Source organism: Pelophylax lessonae (assembly GCF_965119305.1).
Source record: "Pelophylax lessonae genome assembly, chromosome: 11".
Lineage (NCBI taxonomy): Eukaryota > Metazoa > Chordata > Amphibia > Anura > Ranidae > Pelophylax > Pelophylax lessonae.
In genome coordinates, this window is record NC_138778.1 from 142,711,995 (window position 1) to 142,733,430 (window position 21,436).

The window sequence follows — 21,436 nt, forward strand, 5'->3', positions numbered from 1 at the left end:
CTAGCCAATCAGGGCACAGCTGTTCCATGCATTCCTGGGCAGGTAATCCCAATCCAGCCAATCAGGGCACAGATATTCCATGCATTCCTGGGCAGATAATCCCAATCTAGCCAATCAGGGCACAGCTGTTCTATACATTCCTGGGCAGGTAATCCCAATCTAGCCAATCAGGACACAGCTGTTCTATGCATTCCTGGACAGGTTATCCCAATCTAGCCAATCAGGGCACAGCTGTTCTATGCAATCCTGGACAGGTTATCCCAATCTAGCCAATCAGGGCACAGCTGTTCTATGCAATCCTGGACAGGTTATCCCAATCTAGCCAATCAGGGCACAGCTGTTCTATGTATTCCTGGGCGGGAAGTCCCAATCTAGCCAATCAGTGCACAGTTGTTCTATGCATTCCTGGACAGGTAATCCCAATCCAGCCAATCAGGGCACAGATATTTCATGCATTCCTGGGCAGGTAATCCCAATCTAGCCAATCAGGGCACAGCTGTTCTATGCATTCCTGGACAGGTAATCCCAATCCAGCCAATCAGGGCACAGATATTTCATGCATTCCTGGGCAGGTTATCCCAATCCAGCCAATCAGGGCACAGCTGTTCTATGCATTCCTGGGCGGGTAGTCCCAATCTAGCCAATCAGGACACAGCTGTTCTATGCATTCCTGGGCAGGTAATCCCAATCCCGCCAATCAGTGCACAGATATTTCATGCATTCCTGGGCAGATAATCCCAATCTAGCCAATCAGGACACAGCTGTTCTATGCATTCCTGGGCAGGTTATCACAATCCAGCCAATCAGGGCACAGTGGCTGCGCAGACAGACATGTGACATGTATGTTGGTGACTACATCCTATGTGAATGACTCCTTATAGTATAAGAATATGTATGAAATAATTCCTGGGGACATGACACTGCCAGCACATGGATGGGAAGGACCTGACACCATCCTTCATCTCCTCTATAGGTGGGAGCACCATCATGGCTCAGGTGTAGTCACCGCCCCTCCCCTCTATGTGTTGTGATCTCTGGGGTCAGTCATATCTCATCTATGTGAGGACAGTATGGAGCCTGAGCTCCCATTACTCAATCACACACACAGGCTCTGTCACATTATACTGCTACTTCTATTTCCACTCTGAGAGATTCACCTGTGACGTCATCTACACACCTCACTCACCCCTCCCACCCACGTAGGAGGAGACTGGAAGTCTCGCGAGATGTGAGGTGACCGGCTCATGTGACCTCTCAGCAGACAATGCTGTCAGTGTGGAGATTGAGGTGCATTAGAAGTCCTGGGCTGGGCCTGATTCGGGCGGCCAGGGGTCACCGCGGGTACAGCAGCCGGGGTCCGGAGCAAGGATGGAGGACACGGAACAAGACCGTCCTCACCTATGTCACCGCCGCCGCTGTGGGCATGGTGGGGATGTCCTACGCCGCTGTACCCCTCTACCGACTCTACTGCCAGGTACAATCCCCTTCTACTCCTATACTGACCTCACTACTCCTCCGCTACTCACCCCCTCTACTGACAGCTACATTACCCCTCTACTGCCAGCTACATTACCCCCTCTACTGCCAGGTATATTACCCCTCTACTGCCAGGTATATTACCCCCTCTACTGCCAGCTACATTACCCCCTCTACTGCCAGGTATATTACCCCCTCTACTGCCAGCTACATTACCCCCTCTACTGCCAGGTATATTACCCCCTCTACTGCCAGCTACATTACCCCTCTACTGCCAGCTACATTACCCCTCTACTGCCAGGTATATTACCCCTCTACTGCCAGGTATATTACCCCTCTACTGCCAGGTATATTACCCCTCTACTGCCTGCTACATTACCCCTCTACTGCCTGCTACATTACCCCTCTACTGCCTGCTACATTACCCCTCTACTGCCAGCTACATTACCCCCTCTACTGCCAGCTACATTACCCCCTCTACTGCCAGCTACATTACCCCTCTACTGCCAGCTACATTACCCCCTCTACTGCCAGCTACATTACCCCTCTACTGCCAGGTATATTACCCCTCTACTGCCAGGTATATTACCCCTCTACTGCCAGGTATATTACCCCTCTACTGCCAGGTATATTACCCCCTCTACTGCCAGGTATATTACCCCTCTACTGCCAGGTATATTACCCCCTCTACTGCCAGCTACATTACCCCCTCTACTGCCAGGTATATTACCCCTCTACTGCCAGCTACATTACCCCTCTACTGCCAGCTACATTACCCCCTCTACTGCCAGCTACATTACCCCCTCTACTGCCAGGTATATTACCCCTCTACTGCCAGGTATATTACCCCCTCTACTGCCAGCTACATTACCCCCTCTACTGCCAGGTATATTACCCCTCTACTGCCAGGTATATTACCCCTCTACTGCCAGGTATATTACCCCTCTACTGCCTGCTACATTACCCCTCTACTGCCTGCTACATTACCCCTCTACTGCCTGCTACATTACCCCTCTACTGCCAGCTACATTACCCCTCTACTGCCAGCTACATTACCCCTCTACTGCCTGCTACATTACCCCTCTACTGCCAGCTACATTACCCCTCTACTGCCAGCTACATTACCCCCTCTACTGCCAGCTACATTACCCCCTCTACTGCCAGGTATATTACCCCTCTACTGCCAGGTATATTACCCCCTCTACTGCCAGCTACATTACCCCCTCTACTGCCAGGTATATTACCCCTCTACTGCCAGGTATATTACCCCTCTACTGCCAGGTATATTACCCCTCTACTGCCTGCTACATTACCCCTCTACTGCCTGCTACATTACCCCTCTACTGCCTGCTACATTACCCCTCTACTGCCAGGTACATTACCCCTCTACTGCCAGCTACATTACCCCTCTACTGCCTGCTACATTACCCCTCTACTGCCTGCTACATTACCCCTCTACTGCCAGCTACATTACCCCCTCTACTGCCAGCTACATTACCCCCTCTACTGCCAGCTACATTACCCCCTCTACTGCCAGCTACATTACCCCTCTACTGCCAGCTACATTACCCCTCTACCCCCTCTACTGCCAGCTACATTACCCCTCTACTGCCAGCTACATTACCCCTCTACCCCCTCTACTGCCAGCTACATTACCCCCTCTACTGCCAGCTACATTACCCCTCTACTGCCAGCTACATTACCCCTCTACCCCCTCTACTGCCAGCTACATTACCCCTCTACTGCCAGCTACATTACCCCTCTACCCCCTCTACTGCCAGCTACATTACCCCCTCTACTGCCAGCTACATTACCCCCTCTACTGCCAGGTATATTACCCCCTCTACTGCCAGCTACATTACCCCTCTACTGCCAGCTACATTACCCCCTCTACTGCCAGCTACATTACCCCCTCTACTGCCAGGTATATTACCCCTCTACTGCCAGGTATATTACCCCTCTACTGCCAGGTATATTACCCCTCTACTGCCTGCTACATTACCCCTCTACTGCCTGCTACATTACCCCTCTACTGCCTGCTACATTACCCCTCTACTGCCAGGTACATTACCCCTCTACTGCCAGGTACATTACCCCTCTACTGCCTGCTACATTACCCCTCTACTGCCTGCTACATTACCCCTCTACTGCCAGCTACATTACCCCCTCTACTGCCAGCTACATTACCCCCTCTACTGCCAGCTACATTACCCCCTCTACTGCCAGCTACATTACCCCTCTACCCCCTCTACTGCCAGCTACATTACCCCTCTACTGCCAGCTACATTACCCCTCTACCCCCTCTACTGCCAGCTACATTACCCCCTCTACTGCCAGCTACATTACCCCTCTACTGCCAGCTACATTACCCCTCTACCCCCTCTACTGCCAGCTACATTACCCCTCTACTGCCAGCTACATTACCCCTCTACCCCCTCTACTGCCAGCTACATTACCCCCTCTACTGCCAGCTACATTACCCCCTCTACTGCCAGCTACATTACCCCTCTACTGCCAGCTACATTACCCCTCTACCCCCTCTACTGCCAGCTACATTACCCCTCTACTGCCAGCTACATTACCCCTCTACCCCCTCTACTGCCAGCTACATTACCCCCTCTACTGCCAGCTACATTACCCCCTCTACTGCCAGCTACATTACCCCCTCTACTGCCAGCTACATTACCCCCTCTACTGCCAGCTACATTACCCCTCTACCCCCTCTACTGCCAGCTACATTACCCCTCTACTGCCAGCTACATTACCCCTCTACCCCCTCTACTGCCAGCTACATTACCCCCTCTACTGCCAGCTACATTACCCCTCTACTGCCAGCTACATTACCCCTCTACTGCCAGCTACATTACCCCTCTACCCCCTCTACTGCCAGCTACATTACCCCCTCTACTGCCAGCTACATTACCCCTCTACTGCCAGCTACATTACCCCTCTACCCCCTCTACTGCCAGCTACATTACCCCCTCTACTGCCAGCTACATTACCCCCTCTACTGCCAGCTACATTACCCCCTCTACTGCCAGCTACATTACCCCTCTACTGCCAGCTACATTACCCCCTCTACTGCCAGCTACATTACCCCTCTACTGCCAGCTACATTACCCCCTCTACTGCCAGCTACATTACCCCCTCTACTGCCAGCTACATTACCCCCTCTACTGCCAGCTACATTACCCCTCTACTGCCAGCTACATTACCCCCTCTACTGCCAGCTACATTACCCCCTCTACTGCCAGCTACATTACCCCCTCTACTGCCAGCTACATTACCCCCTCTACTGCCAGCTACATTACCCCCTCTACTGCCAGCTACATTACCCCCTCTACTGCCAGCTACATTACCCCCTCTACTGCCAGCTACATTACCCCCTCTACTGCCAGCTACATTACCCCCTCTACTGCCAGCTACATTACCCCTCTACTGCCAGCTACATTACCCCCTCTACTGCCAGCTACATTACCCCCTCTACTGCCAGCTACATTACCCCCTCTACTGCCAGCTACATTACCCCCTCTACTGCCAGCTACATTACCCCCTCTACTGCCAGCTACATTACCCCCTCTACTGCCAGCTACATTACCCCTCTACCCCCTCTACTGCCAGGTACATTACCCCTCTACTCCTATACTGACCTCACTACTCTTCCTCTACTCACCCCCTCTACTGACAGGTACATTACCCCTCTACCCCCTCTACTGCCAGGTACATTACCCCTCTACTGACAGGTATATTACCCCTCTACTGCCAGGTACATTACCCCCTCTACTGCCAGGTACATTACCCCTCTACTGACAGGTATATTACCCCTCTACTGACAGGTACATTACCCCCTCTACTGACAGGTATATTACCCCTCTACTGACAGGTATATTACCCCTCTACTGCCAGGTACATTACCCCCTCTACTGACAGGTATATTACCCCTCTACTGACAGGTATATTACCCCTCTACTGACAGGTATATTACCCCTCTACTGACAGGTATATTACCCCTCTACTGCCAGCTACATTACCCCTCTACTGCCAGCTACATTACCCCTCTACTGCCAGCTACATTACCCCCTCTACTGCCAGCTACATTACCCCCTCTACTGCCAGCTACATTACCCCCTCTACTGCCAGCTACATTACCCCCTCTACTGCCAGCTACATTACCCCCTCTACTGCCAGCTACATTACCCCCTCTACTGCCAGCTACATTACCCCCTCTACTGCCAGCTACATTACCCCCTCTACCCCCTCTACTGCCAGGTACATTACCCCTCTACTCCTATACTGACCTCACTACTCTTCCTCTACTCACCCCCTCTACTGACAGGTACATTACCCCTCTACCCCCTCTACTGCCAGGTACATTACCCCTCTACTGACAGGTATATTACCCCTCTACTGCCAGGTACATTACCCCCTCTACTGACAGGTATATTACCCCTCTACTGACAGGTACATTACCCCCTCTACTGACAGGTATATTACCCCTCTACTGACAGGTATATTACCCCTCTACTGACAGGTATATTACCCCTCTACTGCCAGGTATATTACCCCTCTACTGCCAGCTACATTACCCCCTCTACTGCCAGCTACATTACCCCTCTACTGCCAGCTACATTACCCCCTCTACTGCCAGCTACATTACCCCCTCTACTGCCAGCTACATTACCCCCTCTACTGCCTGCTACATTACCCCCTCTACTGCCAGCTACATTACCCCCTCTACCCCCTCTACTGCCAGGTACATTACCCCTCTACTCCTATACTGACCTCACTACTCTTCCTCTACTCACCCCCTCTACTGACAGGTACATTACCCCTCTACCCCCTCTACTGCCAGGTACATTACCCCTCTACTGACAGGTATATTACCCCTCTACTGCCAGCTACATTACCCCCTCTACTGCCAGCTACATTACCCCCTCTACTGCCAGCTACATTACCCCCTCTACTGACAGGTATATTACCCCTCTACTGCCAGGTACATTACCCCTTCTACTGCCAGGTACATTACCCCCTCTACTGACAGGTATATTACCCCTCTACTGACAGGTATATTACCCCTCTACTGCCAGGTACATTACCCCCTCTACTGACAGGTATATTACCCCTCTACTGACAGGTATATTACCCCTCTACTGACAGGTATATTACCCCTCTACTGACAGGTATATTACCCCTCTACTGCCAGCTACATTACCCCTCTACTGCCAGCTACATTACCCCTCTACTGCCAGGTATATTACCCCTCTACTGCCAGGTATATTACCCCTCTACTGCCAGGTATATTACCCCTCTACTGCCTGCTACATTACCCCTCTACTGCCTGCTACATTACCCCTCTACTGCCTGCTACATTACCCCTCTACTGCCAGCTACATTACCCCCTCTACTGCCAGCTACATTACCCCCTCTACTGCCAGCTACATTACCCCTCTACTGCCAGCTACATTACCCCCTCTACTGCCAGGTATATTACCCCTCTACTGCCAGGTATATTACCCCTCTACTGCCAGGTATATTACCCCCTCTACTGCCAGGTATATTACCCCTCTACTGCCAGGTATATTACCCCCTCTACTGCCAGCTACATTACCCCCTCTACTGCCAGGTATATTACCCCTCTACTGCCAGCTACATTACCCCTCTACTGCCAGCTACATTACCCCCTCTACTGCCAGCTACATTACCCCCTCTACTGCCAGGTATATTACCCCTCTACTGCCAGGTATATTACCCCCTCTACTGCCAGCTACATTACCCCCTCTACTGCCAGGTATATTACCCCTCTACTGCCAGGTATATTACCCCTCTACTGCCAGGTATATTACCCCTCTACTGCCTGCTACATTACCCCTCTACTGCCTGCTACATTACCCCTCTACTGCCTGCTACATTACCCCTCTACTGCCAGGTACATTACCCCTCTACTGCCAGCTACATTACCCCTCTACTGCCAGCTACATTACCCCTCTACTGCCTGCTACATTACCCCTCTACTGCCAGCTACATTACCCCTCTACTGCCAGCTACATTACCCCCTCTACTGCCAGCTACATTACCCCCTCTACTGCCAGGTATATTACCCCTCTACTGCCAGGTATATTACCCCCTCTACTGCCAGCTACATTACCCCCTCTACTGCCAGGTATATTACCCCTCTACTGCCAGGTATATTACCCCTCTACTGCCAGGTATATTACCCCTCTACTGCCTGCTACATTACCCCTCTACTGCCTGCTACATTACCCCTCTACTGCCTGCTACATTACCCCTCTACTGCCAGGTACATTACCCCTCTACTGCCAGCTACATTACCCCTCTACTGCCTGCTACATTACCCCTCTACTGCCTGCTACATTACCCCTCTACTGCCAGCTACATTACCCCCTCTACTGCCAGCTACATTACCCCCTCTACTGCCAGCTACATTACCCCCTCTACTGCCAGCTACATTACCCCTCTACTGCCAGCTACATTACCCCTCTACCCCCTCTACTGCCAGCTACATTACCCCTCTACTGCCAGCTACATTACCCCTCTACCCCCTCTACTGCCAGCTACATTACCCCCTCTACTGCCAGCTACATTACCCCTCTACTGCCAGCTACATTACCCCTCTACCCCCTCTACTGCCAGCTACATTACCCCTCTACTGCCAGCTACATTACCCCTCTACCCCCTCTACTGCCAGCTACATTACCCCCTCTACTGCCAGCTACATTACCCCCTCTACTGCCAGGTATATTACCCCCTCTACTGCCAGCTACATTACCCCTCTACTGCCAGCTACATTACCCCCTCTACTGCCAGCTACATTACCCCCTCTACTGCCAGGTATATTACCCCTCTACTGCCAGGTATATTACCCCTCTACTGCCAGGTATATTACCCCTCTACTGCCTGCTACATTACCCCTCTACTGCCTGCTACATTACCCCTCTACTGCCTGCTACATTACCCCTCTACTGCCAGGTACATTACCCCTCTACTGCCAGGTACATTACCCCTCTACTGCCTGCTACATTACCCCTCTACTGCCTGCTACATTACCCCTCTACTGCCAGCTACATTACCCCCTCTACTGCCAGCTACATTACCCCCTCTACTGCCAGCTACATTACCCCTCTACTGCCAGCTACATTACCCCTCTACCCCCTCTACTGCCAGCTACATTACCCCTCTACTGCCAGCTACATTACCCCTCTACCCCCTCTACTGCCAGCTACATTACCCCCTCTACTGCCAGCTACATTACCCCTCTACTGCCAGCTACATTACCCCTCTACCCCCTCTACTGCCAGCTACATTACCCCTCTACTGCCAGCTACATTACCCCTCTACCCCCTCTACTGCCAGCTACATTACCCCCTCTACTGCCAGCTACATTACCCCCTCTACTGCCAGCTACATTACCCCTCTACTGCCAGCTACATTACCCCTCTACCCCCTCTACTGCCAGCTACATTACCCCTCTACTGCCAGCTACATTACCCCTCTACCCCCTCTACTGCCAGCTACATTACCCCCTCTACTGCCAGCTACATTACCCCCTCTACTGCCAGCTACATTACCCCCTCTACTGCCAGCTACATTACCCCCTCTACTGCCAGCTACATTACCCCTCTACCCCCTCTACTGCCAGCTACATTACCCCTCTACTGCCAGCTACATTACCCCTCTACCCCCTCTACTGCCAGCTACATTACCCCCTCTACTGCCAGCTACATTACCCCTCTACTGCCAGCTACATTACCCCTCTACTGCCAGCTACATTACCCCTCTACCCCCTCTACTGCCAGCTACATTACCCCCTCTACTGCCAGCTACATTACCCCTCTACTGCCAGCTACATTACCCCTCTACCCCCTCTACTGCCAGCTACATTACCCCCTCTACTGCCAGCTACATTACCCCCTCTACTGCCAGCTACATTACCCCCTCTACTGCCAGCTACATTACCCCTCTACTGCCAGCTACATTACCCCCTCTACTGCCAGCTACATTACCCCTCTACTGCCAGCTACATTACCCCCTCTACTGCCAGCTACATTACCCCCTCTACTGCCAGCTACATTACCCCCTCTACTGCCAGCTACATTACCCCTCTACTGCCAGCTACATTACCCCCTCTACTGCCAGCTACATTACCCCCTCTACTGCCAGCTACATTACCCCCTCTACTGCCAGCTACATTACCCCCTCTACTGCCAGCTACATTACCCCCTCTACTGCCAGCTACATTACCCCCTCTACTGCCAGCTACATTACCCCCTCTACTGCCAGCTACATTACCCCCTCTACTGCCAGCTACATTACCCCCTCTACTGCCAGCTACATTACCCCTCTACTGCCAGCTACATTACCCCCTCTACTGCCAGCTACATTACCCCCTCTACTGCCAGCTACATTACCCCCTCTACTGCCAGCTACATTACCCCCTCTACTGCCAGCTACATTACCCCCTCTACTGCCAGCTACATTACCCCCTCTACTGCCAGCTACATTACCCCTCTACCCCCTCTACTGCCAGGTACATTACCCCTCTACTCCTATACTGACCTCACTACTCTTCCTCTACTCACCCCCTCTACTGACAGGTACATTACCCCTCTACCCCCTCTACTGCCAGGTACATTACCCCTCTACTGACAGGTATATTACCCCTCTACTGCCAGGTACATTACCCCCTCTACTGCCAGGTACATTACCCCTCTACTGACAGGTATATTACCCCTCTACTGACAGGTACATTACCCCCTCTACTGACAGGTATATTACCCCTCTACTGACAGGTATATTACCCCTCTACTGCCAGGTACATTACCCCCTCTACTGACAGGTATATTACCCCTCTACTGACAGGTATATTACCCCTCTACTGACAGGTATATTACCCCTCTACTGACAGGTATATTACCCCTCTACTGCCAGCTACATTACCCCTCTACTGCCAGCTACATTACCCCTCTACTGCCAGCTACATTACCCCCTCTACTGCCAGCTACATTACCCCCTCTACTGCCAGCTACATTACCCCCTCTACTGCCAGCTACATTACCCCCTCTACTGCCAGCTACATTACCCCCTCTACTGCCAGCTACATTACCCCCTCTACCCCCTCTACTGCCAGGTACATTACCCCTCTACTCCTATACTGACCTCACTACTCTTCCTCTACTCACCCCCTCTACTGACAGGTACATTACCCCTCTACCCCCTCTACTGCCAGGTACATTACCCCTCTACTGACAGGTATATTACCCCTCTACTGCCAGGTACATTACCCCCTCTACTGACAGGTATATTACCCCTCTACTGACAGGTACATTACCCCCTCTACTGACAGGTATATTACCCCTCTACTGACAGGTATATTACCCCTCTACTGACAGGTATATTACCCCTCTACTGCCAGGTATATTACCCCTCTACTGCCAGCTACATTACCCCCTCTACTGCCAGCTACATTACCCCTCTACTGCCAGCTACATTACCCCCTCTACTGCCAGCTACATTACCCCCTCTACTGCCAGCTACATTACCCCCTCTACTGCCTGCTACATTACCCCCTCTACTGCCAGCTACATTACCCCCTCTACCCCCTCTACTGCCAGGTACATTACCCCTCTACTCCTATACTGACCTCACTACTCTTCCTCTACTCACCCCCTCTACTGACAGGTACATTACCCCTCTACCCCCTCTACTGCCAGGTACATTACCCCTCTACTGACAGGTATATTACCCCTCTACTGCCAGCTACATTACCCCCTCTACTGCCAGCTACATTACCCCCTCTACTGCCAGCTACATTACCCCCTCTACTGACAGGTATATTACCCCTCTACTGCCAGGTACATTACCCCTTCTACTGCCAGGTACATTACCCCCTCTACTGACAGGTATATTACCCCTCTACTGACAGGTATATTACCCCTCTACTGCCAGGTACATTACCCCCTCTACTGACAGGTATATTACCCCTCTACTGACAGGTATATTACCCCTCTACTGACAGGTATATTACCCCTCTACTGACAGGTATATTACCCCTCTACTGCCAGCTACATTACCCCTCTACTGCCAGCTACATTACCCCTCTACTGCCAGCTACATTACCCCTCTACTGCCAGCTACATTACCCCCTCTACTGCCAGCTACATTACCCCCTCTACTGCCAGCTACATTACCCCCTCTACTGCCAGCTACATTACCCCCTCTACTGCCAGCTACATTACCCCTCTACTCCTATACTGACCTCACTACTCTTCCTCTACTCACCCCCTCTACTGACAGGTACATTACCCCTCTACCCCCTCTACTGCCAGGTACATTACCCCTCTACTCCTATACTGACCTCACTACTCCTCCTCTACTCACCCCCTCTACTGCCAGCTACATTACCCCTCTACTGCCAGCTACATTACCCCTCTACTGCCAGCTACATTACCCCTCTACTGCCAGCTACATTACCCCCTCTACTGCCAGCTACATTACCCCCTCTACTGCCAGCTACATTACCCCTTCTACTCCTATACTGACCTCACTACTCCTCTGCTACTCACCCCCTCTACTGCCAGCTACATTACCCCCTCTACTCCTATACTGACCTCACTACTCCTCCGCTACTCACCCCCTGTACCCCCCCTCTACTGCCAGGTACATTACCCCTCTACCCCCCTCTACTGCCAGCTACATTACCCCTTTACTGCCAGGTACATTACCCCTCTATCCAGTGGCGTCACTAGGGTTGGTGTCACCCAGTGCGGTAACTCACGGTGTCGCCCCCAACCCCTTCTAATAATGTTTTTTTTTTATGTTACTGATGGCACTGTATTGACACTGTTTTTGCACTGATTGGGCACTGTATTGCCACTGATGGCACTAATGGGACACTGATAGTACTGTATTGCCACTGATGGCACTGATAGCACTGTATTGCCACTGATGGCACTAATGGGGCACTGATAGCACTGTATTGCCACTGATGGCACTGTGATGCCACTGGTGGTACTGTATTGGCACTGATTGGTTGGTCAAGTGGGAGGGACTTGCCTTGAGCTGAGTAAACAACATACATAGAGAGCAACCAATTAAGGCATGCCAGCCAGCCACTCACATTCACTAGGAAAATAGTACTCACGTGCTGGCAAAGCGGTGCCTGAGCAGCGATGAGCAGGTAGGTACTTGTGCTGTGCGTGTGCGTCTCGTCTGTGATGATGATGTGCCACTTACTGCCGGGAAACCTTCTCCGCTCTGCTCCCTAACCCATGTGCCACTCTGGCTCCGCCCCACAAGCCATGCCCACCCCACGCCTCTCCAAACCTTTGCCGCTCGTCTCGTTTGCCTACTCCCAGGACCCCCGCAATGTACAGTACACAGGAGGAGGTGGGGTCAGGTAACACACCCACCATCTGTCTGTGACAAAGACTGCTGGAGGAGGCTGCTGGTCTGAATAGATTATAACACACTGCAATTTCGGCGGCCGCGAGACATAGAGGCAGCGGGGCCACAGACCGGGAGCCTGGGCTCCCGCCTCAGGCACAGTGGTATCACCAGTGTTGCCAACCTACCAGACTGAAATTCACTGACACGACACTCCAAAATTTACTGGCACAGCCAAGTTTTTACTGGCATTTTCCAAAACTTACAAAATGACAGGTTTAGTTGCAAATTTCAGTACATAAGCTACAAAGAAGTACAATATGCAATTAGCAATGTGGTCTAAAATAGACATTAAGGTAAAGTAACATATTTCTTATGTTATTTTTGATATAGTAAGGGCGGGCTATTATAACCCATCACCTATGTCAAACTGGAGAGATTTCCCCTTAATTTTTTGTTCCATAGCCATCTCAGAAAGTGAGAGGAAACCCCTGGAAGCCACCAGGATCACCCAAATATTATGTCCCCAATTCTAAGGACCGCCTGTCTCCATCCCTCCATCATCTTCTGACTCCATCACCTCTTGTCTCCATCACACCATCCCTCCATCACCTCCTGTCTCCATCACACCATCCCTCCATCACCTCCTGTCTCCATCACACCATCCCTCCATCACCTCCTGTCTCCATCACCTCCTGTCTCCATCACCTCCTGTCTCCATCACCTCCTGTCTCCATCACCTCCTGTCTCCATCACCTCCTGTCTCCATCACCTCCTGTCTCCATCACCTCCTGTCTCCATCACCTCCTGTCTCCATCACCTCCTGTCTCCATCACCTCCTGTCTCCATCACCTCCTGTCTCCATCACCTCCTGTCTCCATCACCTCCTGTCTCCATCACCTCCTGTCTCCATCACACCATCACCTCCTGTCTCCATCCCTCCATCCCTCCATCACCTCCTGTCTCCATCACACCATCCCTCCATCACCTCCTGTCTCCATCACACCATCACCTCCATCACCTCCTGTCTCCATCACACCATCACCTCCATCACCTCCTGTCTCCATCACACCATCACCTCCTGTCTCCATCACCTCCTGTCTCCATCACCTCCTGTCTCCATCACCTCCTGTCTCCATCACCTCCTGTCTCCATCACACCATCACCTCCATCACCTCCTGTCTCCATCACACCATCACCTCCTGTCTCCATCACCTCCTGTCTCCATCACTCCATCCCTCCATCACCTCCTGTCTCCATCACCTCCTGTCTCCATCACTCCATCCCTCCATCACCTCCTGTCTCCATCACCTCCTGTCTCCATCACTCCATCACACCATCACCTCCTGTCTCCATCACCTCCTGTCTCCATCACCTCCTGTCTCCATCACCTCCTGTCTCCATCACTCCATCACACCATCACCTCCTGTCTCCATCACCTCCTGTCTCCATCACCTCCTGTCTCCATCACCTCCTGTCTCCATCACCTCCTGTCTCCATCACCTCCTGTCTCCATCACCTCCTGTCTCCATCACCTCCTGTCTCCATCACCTCCTGTCTCCATCACCTCCTGTCTCCATCACCTCCTGTCTCCATCACACCACCGCCTCCTGTCGCCACCGCCTCCTGTCTCCATTACTCCATCCCTCCATCGTCTTCTGACTCCCATCACCTCCTGTCTCCGTCACACCATCACTTCCATCTCCCCTCCGTCACACCATCACTTCCATCTCCATCCCTCCATCTCCCTCCTGTCTCCATCCCTTCATTAAACTGTCCATCCAACCATCCCTCTGTTGTAGGTCACTCCCACCACTTCACCCTCCATTATTTTCATTTTTCCATAACTCCATCGTTTTATCTCTTGCTCCATCCGTCCCTTGCTTCATTTCTCTGCCCCTTGCTCCATCTCTCCATCATACTGTCCATCCAAAAATCCTTGTGCCCTATATCCCTCCCCCTTTTCTACCCGCCATCACTTTTATCCTTCTATTATTCTGTCTGTCTCTCACTCTATCTTTCCATGACTCCATCCCTATATCCTTTGCTCCATTGTTCCATTTGTCTGTGTCTCTCACCATCCCTCCATCTATCCTTCTCTCTGTCACCCAATCTATTCCTCCATCCCTTACTCCTCACTCTTTCCATCTCTCTGTCCATCTCCCTCCCCCATCACTCCACCACTCTGGATTTCCATTATACACTAATAAAAATACTGCAGAGCACTTCCACTGCAAATGTGCTCTCTACTTACTCTGATAGGTATATGAATAGTAAACACCTTAAGACCACCAAGCACAATAAATAAATAATGATCATACAGTATACATACACACTATACACATTTCATCTGAAAATCTGCTGCTGCCTCCCGTCTCCTGGCATGCTTGGATTTGTAGTGCCACAGACACATGAGGTGGTAATGCAGGAGAGGAGTCTGTGCCTGAAGTGGACTGATGAGCAGGTAATGGATAGGGATTCTAGGGAGGTGTATTAGGCATTGGGGGTAGAACTTAGAAAACATCCACCCTTCAGAAGCAGAGTAGTTCTCACACAAAAAAAAACAAAAATGATCCAACAGACAGGAGCCGCCTCCTCCTCCCTCTCTTCCTCCCTCCCTGCTACTCCTACACTGACCTCACTACTCTTCCGCTACTCCTTCCCTGACCCCCTATACCTGCCTTCTACTGCCAGGTACAGTCCTCTTCTACTCCTTCCCTGACCCCCTATACCTGCCTTCTACTGCCAGGTACAGTCCTCTTCTACTCCTTCCCTGACCCCCTATACCTGCCTTCTACTGCCAGGTACAGTCCTCCTTCTACTCCTTCCCTGACCCCCTATACCTGCCTTCTACTGCCAGGTACAGTCCTCTTCTACTCCTTCCCTGACCCCCTATACCTGCCTTCTACTGCCAGGTACAGTCCTCTTCTACTCCTTCCCTGACCCCCTATACCTGCCTTCTACTGCCAGGTACAGTCCTCTTCTACTCCTTCCCTGACCCCCTATACCTGCCTTCTACTGCCAGGTACAGTCCTCTTCTACTCCTTCCCTGACCCCCTATACCTGCCTTCTACTGCCAGGTACAGTCCTCTTCTACTCCTTCCCTGACCCCCCCTATACCTGCCTTCTACTGCCAGGTACAGTCCTCTTCTACTCCTTCCCTGACCCCCTATACCTGCCTTGTACTGCCAGGTACAGTCCTCTTCTACTCCTTCCCTGACCCCCTATACCTGCCTTCTACTGCCAGGTACAGTCCTCCTTCTACTCCTTCCCTGACCCCCTATACCTGCCTTCTACTGCCAGGTACAGTCCTCCTTCTACTCCTTCCCTGACCCCCTATACCTGCCTTCTACTGCCAGGTACAGTCCTCTTGTACTCCTTCCCTGACCCCCTATACCTGCCTTCTACTGCCAGGTACAGTCCTCCTTCTACTCCTTCCCTGACCCCCTATACCTGCCTTCTACTGCCAGGTACAGTCCTCCTTCTACTCCTTCCCTGACCCCCTATACCTGCCTTCTACTGCCAGGTACAGTCCTCCTTTTACTCCTTCCCTGACCCCCTATACCTGCCTTCTACTGCCAGGTACAGTCCTCCTTCTACTCCTTCCCTGACCCCCTATACCTGCCTTCTACTGCCAGGTACAGTCCTCCTTCTACTCCTTCCCTGACCCCCTATACCTGCCTTCTACTGCCAGGTACAGTCCTCTTCTACTCCTTCCCTGACCCCCTATACCTGCCTTCTACTGCCAGGTACAGTCCTCTTCTACTCCTTCCCTGACCCCCTATACCTGCCTTCTACTGCCAGGTACAGTCCTCTTCTACTCCTTCCCTGACCCCCTATACCTGCCTTCTACTGCCAGGTACAGTCCTCCTTCTACTCCTTCCCTGACCCCCTATACCTGCCTTCTACTGCCAGGTACAGTCCTCCTTCTACTCCTTCCCTGACCCCCTATACCTGCCTTCTACTGCCAGGTACAGTCCTCTTGTACTCCTTCCCTGACCCCCTATACCTGCCTTCTACTGCCAGGTACAGTCCTCCTTCTACTCCTTCCCTGACCCCCTATACCTGCCTTCTACTGCCAGGTACAGTCCTCCTTCTACTCCTTCCCTGACCCCCTATACCTGCCTTCTACTGCCAGGTACAGTCCTCTTGTACTCCTTCCCTGACCCCCTATACCTGCCTTCTACTGCCAGGTACAGTCCTCCTTTTACTCCTTCCCTGACCCCCTATACCTGCCTTCTACTGCCAGGTACAGTCCTCCTTCTACTCCTTCCCTGACCCCCTATGCCTGCCTTCTACTGCCAGGTACAGTCCTCTTCTACTCCTTCCCTGACCCCCTATACCTGCCTTGTACTGCCAGGTACAGTCCTCTTGTACTCCTTCCCTGACCCCCTATACCTGCCTTGTACTGCCAGGTACAGTCCTCTTCTACTCCTTCCCTGACCCCCTATACCTGCCTTCTACTGCCAGGTACAGTCCTCCTTCTACTCCTTCCCTGACCCCCTATACCTGCCTTCTACTGCCAGGTACAGTCCTCCTTCTACTCCTTCCCTGACCCCCTATACCTGCCTTCTACTGCCAGGTACAGTCCTCTTCTACTCCTTCCCTGACCCCCTATACCTGCCTTCTACTGCCAGGTACAGTCCTCTTCTACTCCTTCCCTGACCCCCTATACCTGCCTTCTACTGCCAGGTACAGTCCTCCTTCTACTCCTTCCCTGACCCCCTATACCTGCCTTCTACTGCCAGGTACAGTCCTCCTTCTACTCCTTCCCTGACCCCCTATACCTGCCTTGTACTGCCAGGTACAGTCCTCTTCTACTCCTTCCCTGACCCCCCCTATACCTGCTTTGTACTGCCAGGTACAGTCCTCTTCTACTCCTTCCCTGACCCCCCCTATACCTGCCTTCTACTGCCAGGTACAGTCCTCCTTCTACTCCTTCCCTGACCCCCTATACCTGCCTTCTACTGCCAGGTACAGTCCTCCTTCTACTCCTTCCCCGACCCCCTATACCTGCCTTCTACTGCCATGTACAGTCCTCTTCTACTCCTTCCCTGACCCCCTATACCTGCCTTCTACTGCCAGGTACAGTCCTCCTTCTACTCCTTCCCTGACCCCCTATACCTGCCTTCTGCTGCCAGGTACAGTCCTCTTCTACTCCTTCCCTGACCCCCTATACCTGCCTTCTGCTGCCAGGTACAGTCCTCTTCTACTCCTTCACTGACCCCCCCTATACCTGCCTTCTACTGCCATGTACAGTCCTCTTCTACTCCTTCCCTGACCCCCTATACCTGCCTTCTACTGCCAGGTACAGTCCTCCTTCTACTCCTTCCCTGACCCCCTATACCTGCCTTCTGCTGCCAGGTACAGTCCTCTTCTACTCCTTCACTGACCCCCTATACCTGTGATGGCGAACCTTGGCACCCCAGATTTTTTTGAACTACATTTCCTATGATGCTCAGCTACACTGAGTGCATGATCATAATGGGAAATGTAGTTATGAACCATCTGGGAGTGGTTCAGAACTACACTATACCAACCCTCTACTGCCAGTTACAGTCCCCTTTTACTCCTACATTGACCTCACTGCTCTAACGCTACTCCTTCCCTGGCCCCCTCTACTGACTCTACTGCCAGGTACAGTCCCCTTCTACTCCTACACTGACCTCACTACTCTTCCGCTACTCCTTTCCTGACCCCCCCCCTATACCAGCCCTACTGCCAGATACTTACCCCTCCGCTCCCCTGCTACTTCTTCCCTGATCCCCATACTATCCCTCTATTGCCAGGTACCTTCCTCCTACTCCTACACTGACCCAACTACTCCTTCCCTCATTCCCATTCCAACCCTCGACTGCCATGTACCTTCTCTACTCCTACACTGACCCCACTGCTCTACTGCTACTCCTTCCATGATCCCCATACAAACCCTCCACTGCCACATAGAATCAAAATCTCATAAATCCATATTTTCTACACAATAGAAAATAGAAAACATATCAGATGTTTAAGTGTCCATTCACACTGGTACGACTTGTCAGGCAACTTGGTCAGCCTGACAAGTCATGCACCGTCGCGTCCCATAGTGTAGTACAGGACCCGTTCTAATAGGAGCGACACAAGTCGCTCCGACTTAGAAAAAGGGTCCTGTACTACTTCGGGGCGACCTGGAGCGACTTGCATTGACATTCATTTTATGAAGTCCGTGCAAGTCGCGCCGAAGTCGCAGTGCATGGGACTTCACAGGTCACCCCCTAAGTCGGAGCGACCTAGTGTGAACTGAGCCTAAACTGAGAAAATGTACCATTTTAAGAAAAAATAAGGTAATGTTGCCATAATTTTCAACAACACATCTCAAACAAGTTGGGACAGGGCCATGTTTGCCACAGTGTAGCATCTCCTCTTCTTTAGCAACATTCTGTATATGTCTGAGAACTGAGGAGACCAGTTGCTGGAGTTTTGGGAGTTGGGAATGTTGTCCCATTTTTGCCTTAGCATATGCTGCTTTAAAACCTGAATATATCTTTCAGTGTTGATGGTGCCTTTCCAGGTGTGTAAGCAGCCCATGCAATCAGAGATGCAGGCTTTTGAACGAAGTGCTGATAACAAGCTGGAATGTTCTTCTCTATATTTTGAAGGAGGATGGGGCGCCCCTGAATGCCAAAAAGAATGTCCAATTTCAATCTATCTGCCCACAGGACAGCTTTCCACATTGCAACAGACCATTTTAACCACTTGCCTTCTGTGCACTTAAACACCCTTCCCATCCAGGCCAATTTTCAGCTTTCAGCGCTGTCACACTTTGAATGACAATTGCGTGGTCATGCTACACTGTACCCAAATGAAATTTTTATCATTTTTTTCACACAAATAGAGCTTTCTTTTGGTGGTATTTAATCATCTGGGTTTTTTATTTTTTACAAAAAAAAAGAATAAAGACAAAAAATTTTGAAAAAAAAAAAAAAGTTTTTCTTATTTTCTGCGAGTAAATTTTGAAAATAAATTTTTCTCCTTCACTGATGTGCGCTGATGAGGTGGCACTGATGAGGTGGCACTGATTGGCACTGATGAGGTGGCACTTATGGGCACTGATGAGGTGGCACTTATGGGCACTGATGAGGAGGTACTAATATGCCGCACTGATAGGCGGCACTGATAGGCGGCACTGATAGGCGGCACTGCTGGGCACTGAGAGGTGGCACTGAGAGGTGGCACGCTGGGCACTGAGAGGCGGCACTGCTGGGCACTGAGAGGCGCCACTGACGGGCGTCACTGATGGGCACTGAGAGGCGGCACTGATGGGCACTGACGGGTGGCACTGATGGACACTGACGGGTGGCACTGATGGACACTGACGGGTGGCACTGATGGACACTGACGGGTGGCACTGATGGACACTGACGGGTGGCACTGATGGACACTGACGGGTGGCACTGATGGACACTGACGGGTGGCACTGATGGACACTGACGGGTGGCACTGATGGACACTGACGGGTGGCACTGATGGACACTGACGGGTGGCACTGATGAGCACTGATGGGCGGCACTGATGAGCACTGGTGGGCAGCACCATCAGTGCCCACACTCAGTGCCCATAGTGCTGCCAGTCAGTGCTCATCAGTGCCTAGATGAGCAGGTACTGATGGGCACTGACTGGCAGCACTATGGGCACTGATTGTGGGCACTGATGGGGGACACTGATGGCGGGCACTGTGGGCACTGTTGGGGGCAATGTGTGTATGTTTTTTTTACCTTGCAGTAATCAGGGCATTGGTGATCAGTGCCCTGATTACATGTCTCTGTGTCCCCAGCTCTGTGAGGCTCCCCCTCCTTCCTCACACTGCAGGCTCCGTGTGAGGAAGGAGCGCCGGCGATGAGAGATGATCTCATATGTTTACATATGAGATCATCTCTCATTGGATGGTCCGATCACGTGGTGAATGGCCGCTGTGATTGGCCATTCACCACGATCTGTGATCGGCCGTGTCCAAGGGACACGGCCGACACAGATTCTCCCCGATGCACGCGCGCGGGGAGCCTGCTTCTGGGAGGCCGTTTAAAAACGGCCTCCCGAAAATTCGAGTCTGCGCTGCAGCCGTATATAGGCTGTAGCGCGGATGGGATGTAGTTATATGACCTTTAGCCCAGAGAATACGGCAGTGTTTCTGAATTTTGTTCAGATACTTTGACTTCCTACATGATAGAGCTATAATTTACATTTTTGGATGGCACGGCGATCTGTGTTCAGACGGTGAGTCCATGCAGTGATGCCTATCACAGAATCATGGGCATCCAGTATTGCGCTTTGGCTTTGTATGCTGTGCACGGAAATTTCTCCAGATACTAGATGGACTACTCAGTCTGACTTCTTTGTTTCTATTCTCTGAAGCTCTTCATGATATTGTGTACTGTATGTGATGATGTAATTTAAAGTATAACTAAAGGCAAAACATTTTTTGAATTTGGATAGAGCGGAGAAGAATTGGAGTGCTTGTCCTGTTTACCATTATCATTGAAAGTAAAAGAAAATCCTCAAATAGAGGGGAAATCTTCCAATG

At 51.6% G+C, this 21,436-nt stretch overlaps 1 protein-coding gene across 2 annotated transcripts in view; it reads left to right on the plus strand.

Moving 5' to 3' along the window:
• The first annotated feature begins 1,325 nt into the window (after positions 1-1,325).
• Positions 1,326-21,436, plus strand: part of COX11 (cytochrome c oxidase copper chaperone COX11) — a 32,172-nt gene continuing 12,061 nt past the window's right edge. Inside the window, exon 1 of one of the 2 annotated variants that reach the window (XM_082272555.1) lies at positions 1,326-1,474. In XM_082272555.1, the coding sequence (XP_082128681.1) occupies positions 1,424-1,474 (51 nt within the window). In that variant the 5' untranslated portion in view covers positions 1,326-1,423. Of the gene's footprint in view, positions 1,475-18,505; positions 18,514-21,436 lie in introns of those variants that run through there. The other variant, XM_082272556.1, reaches the window with a different exon arrangement.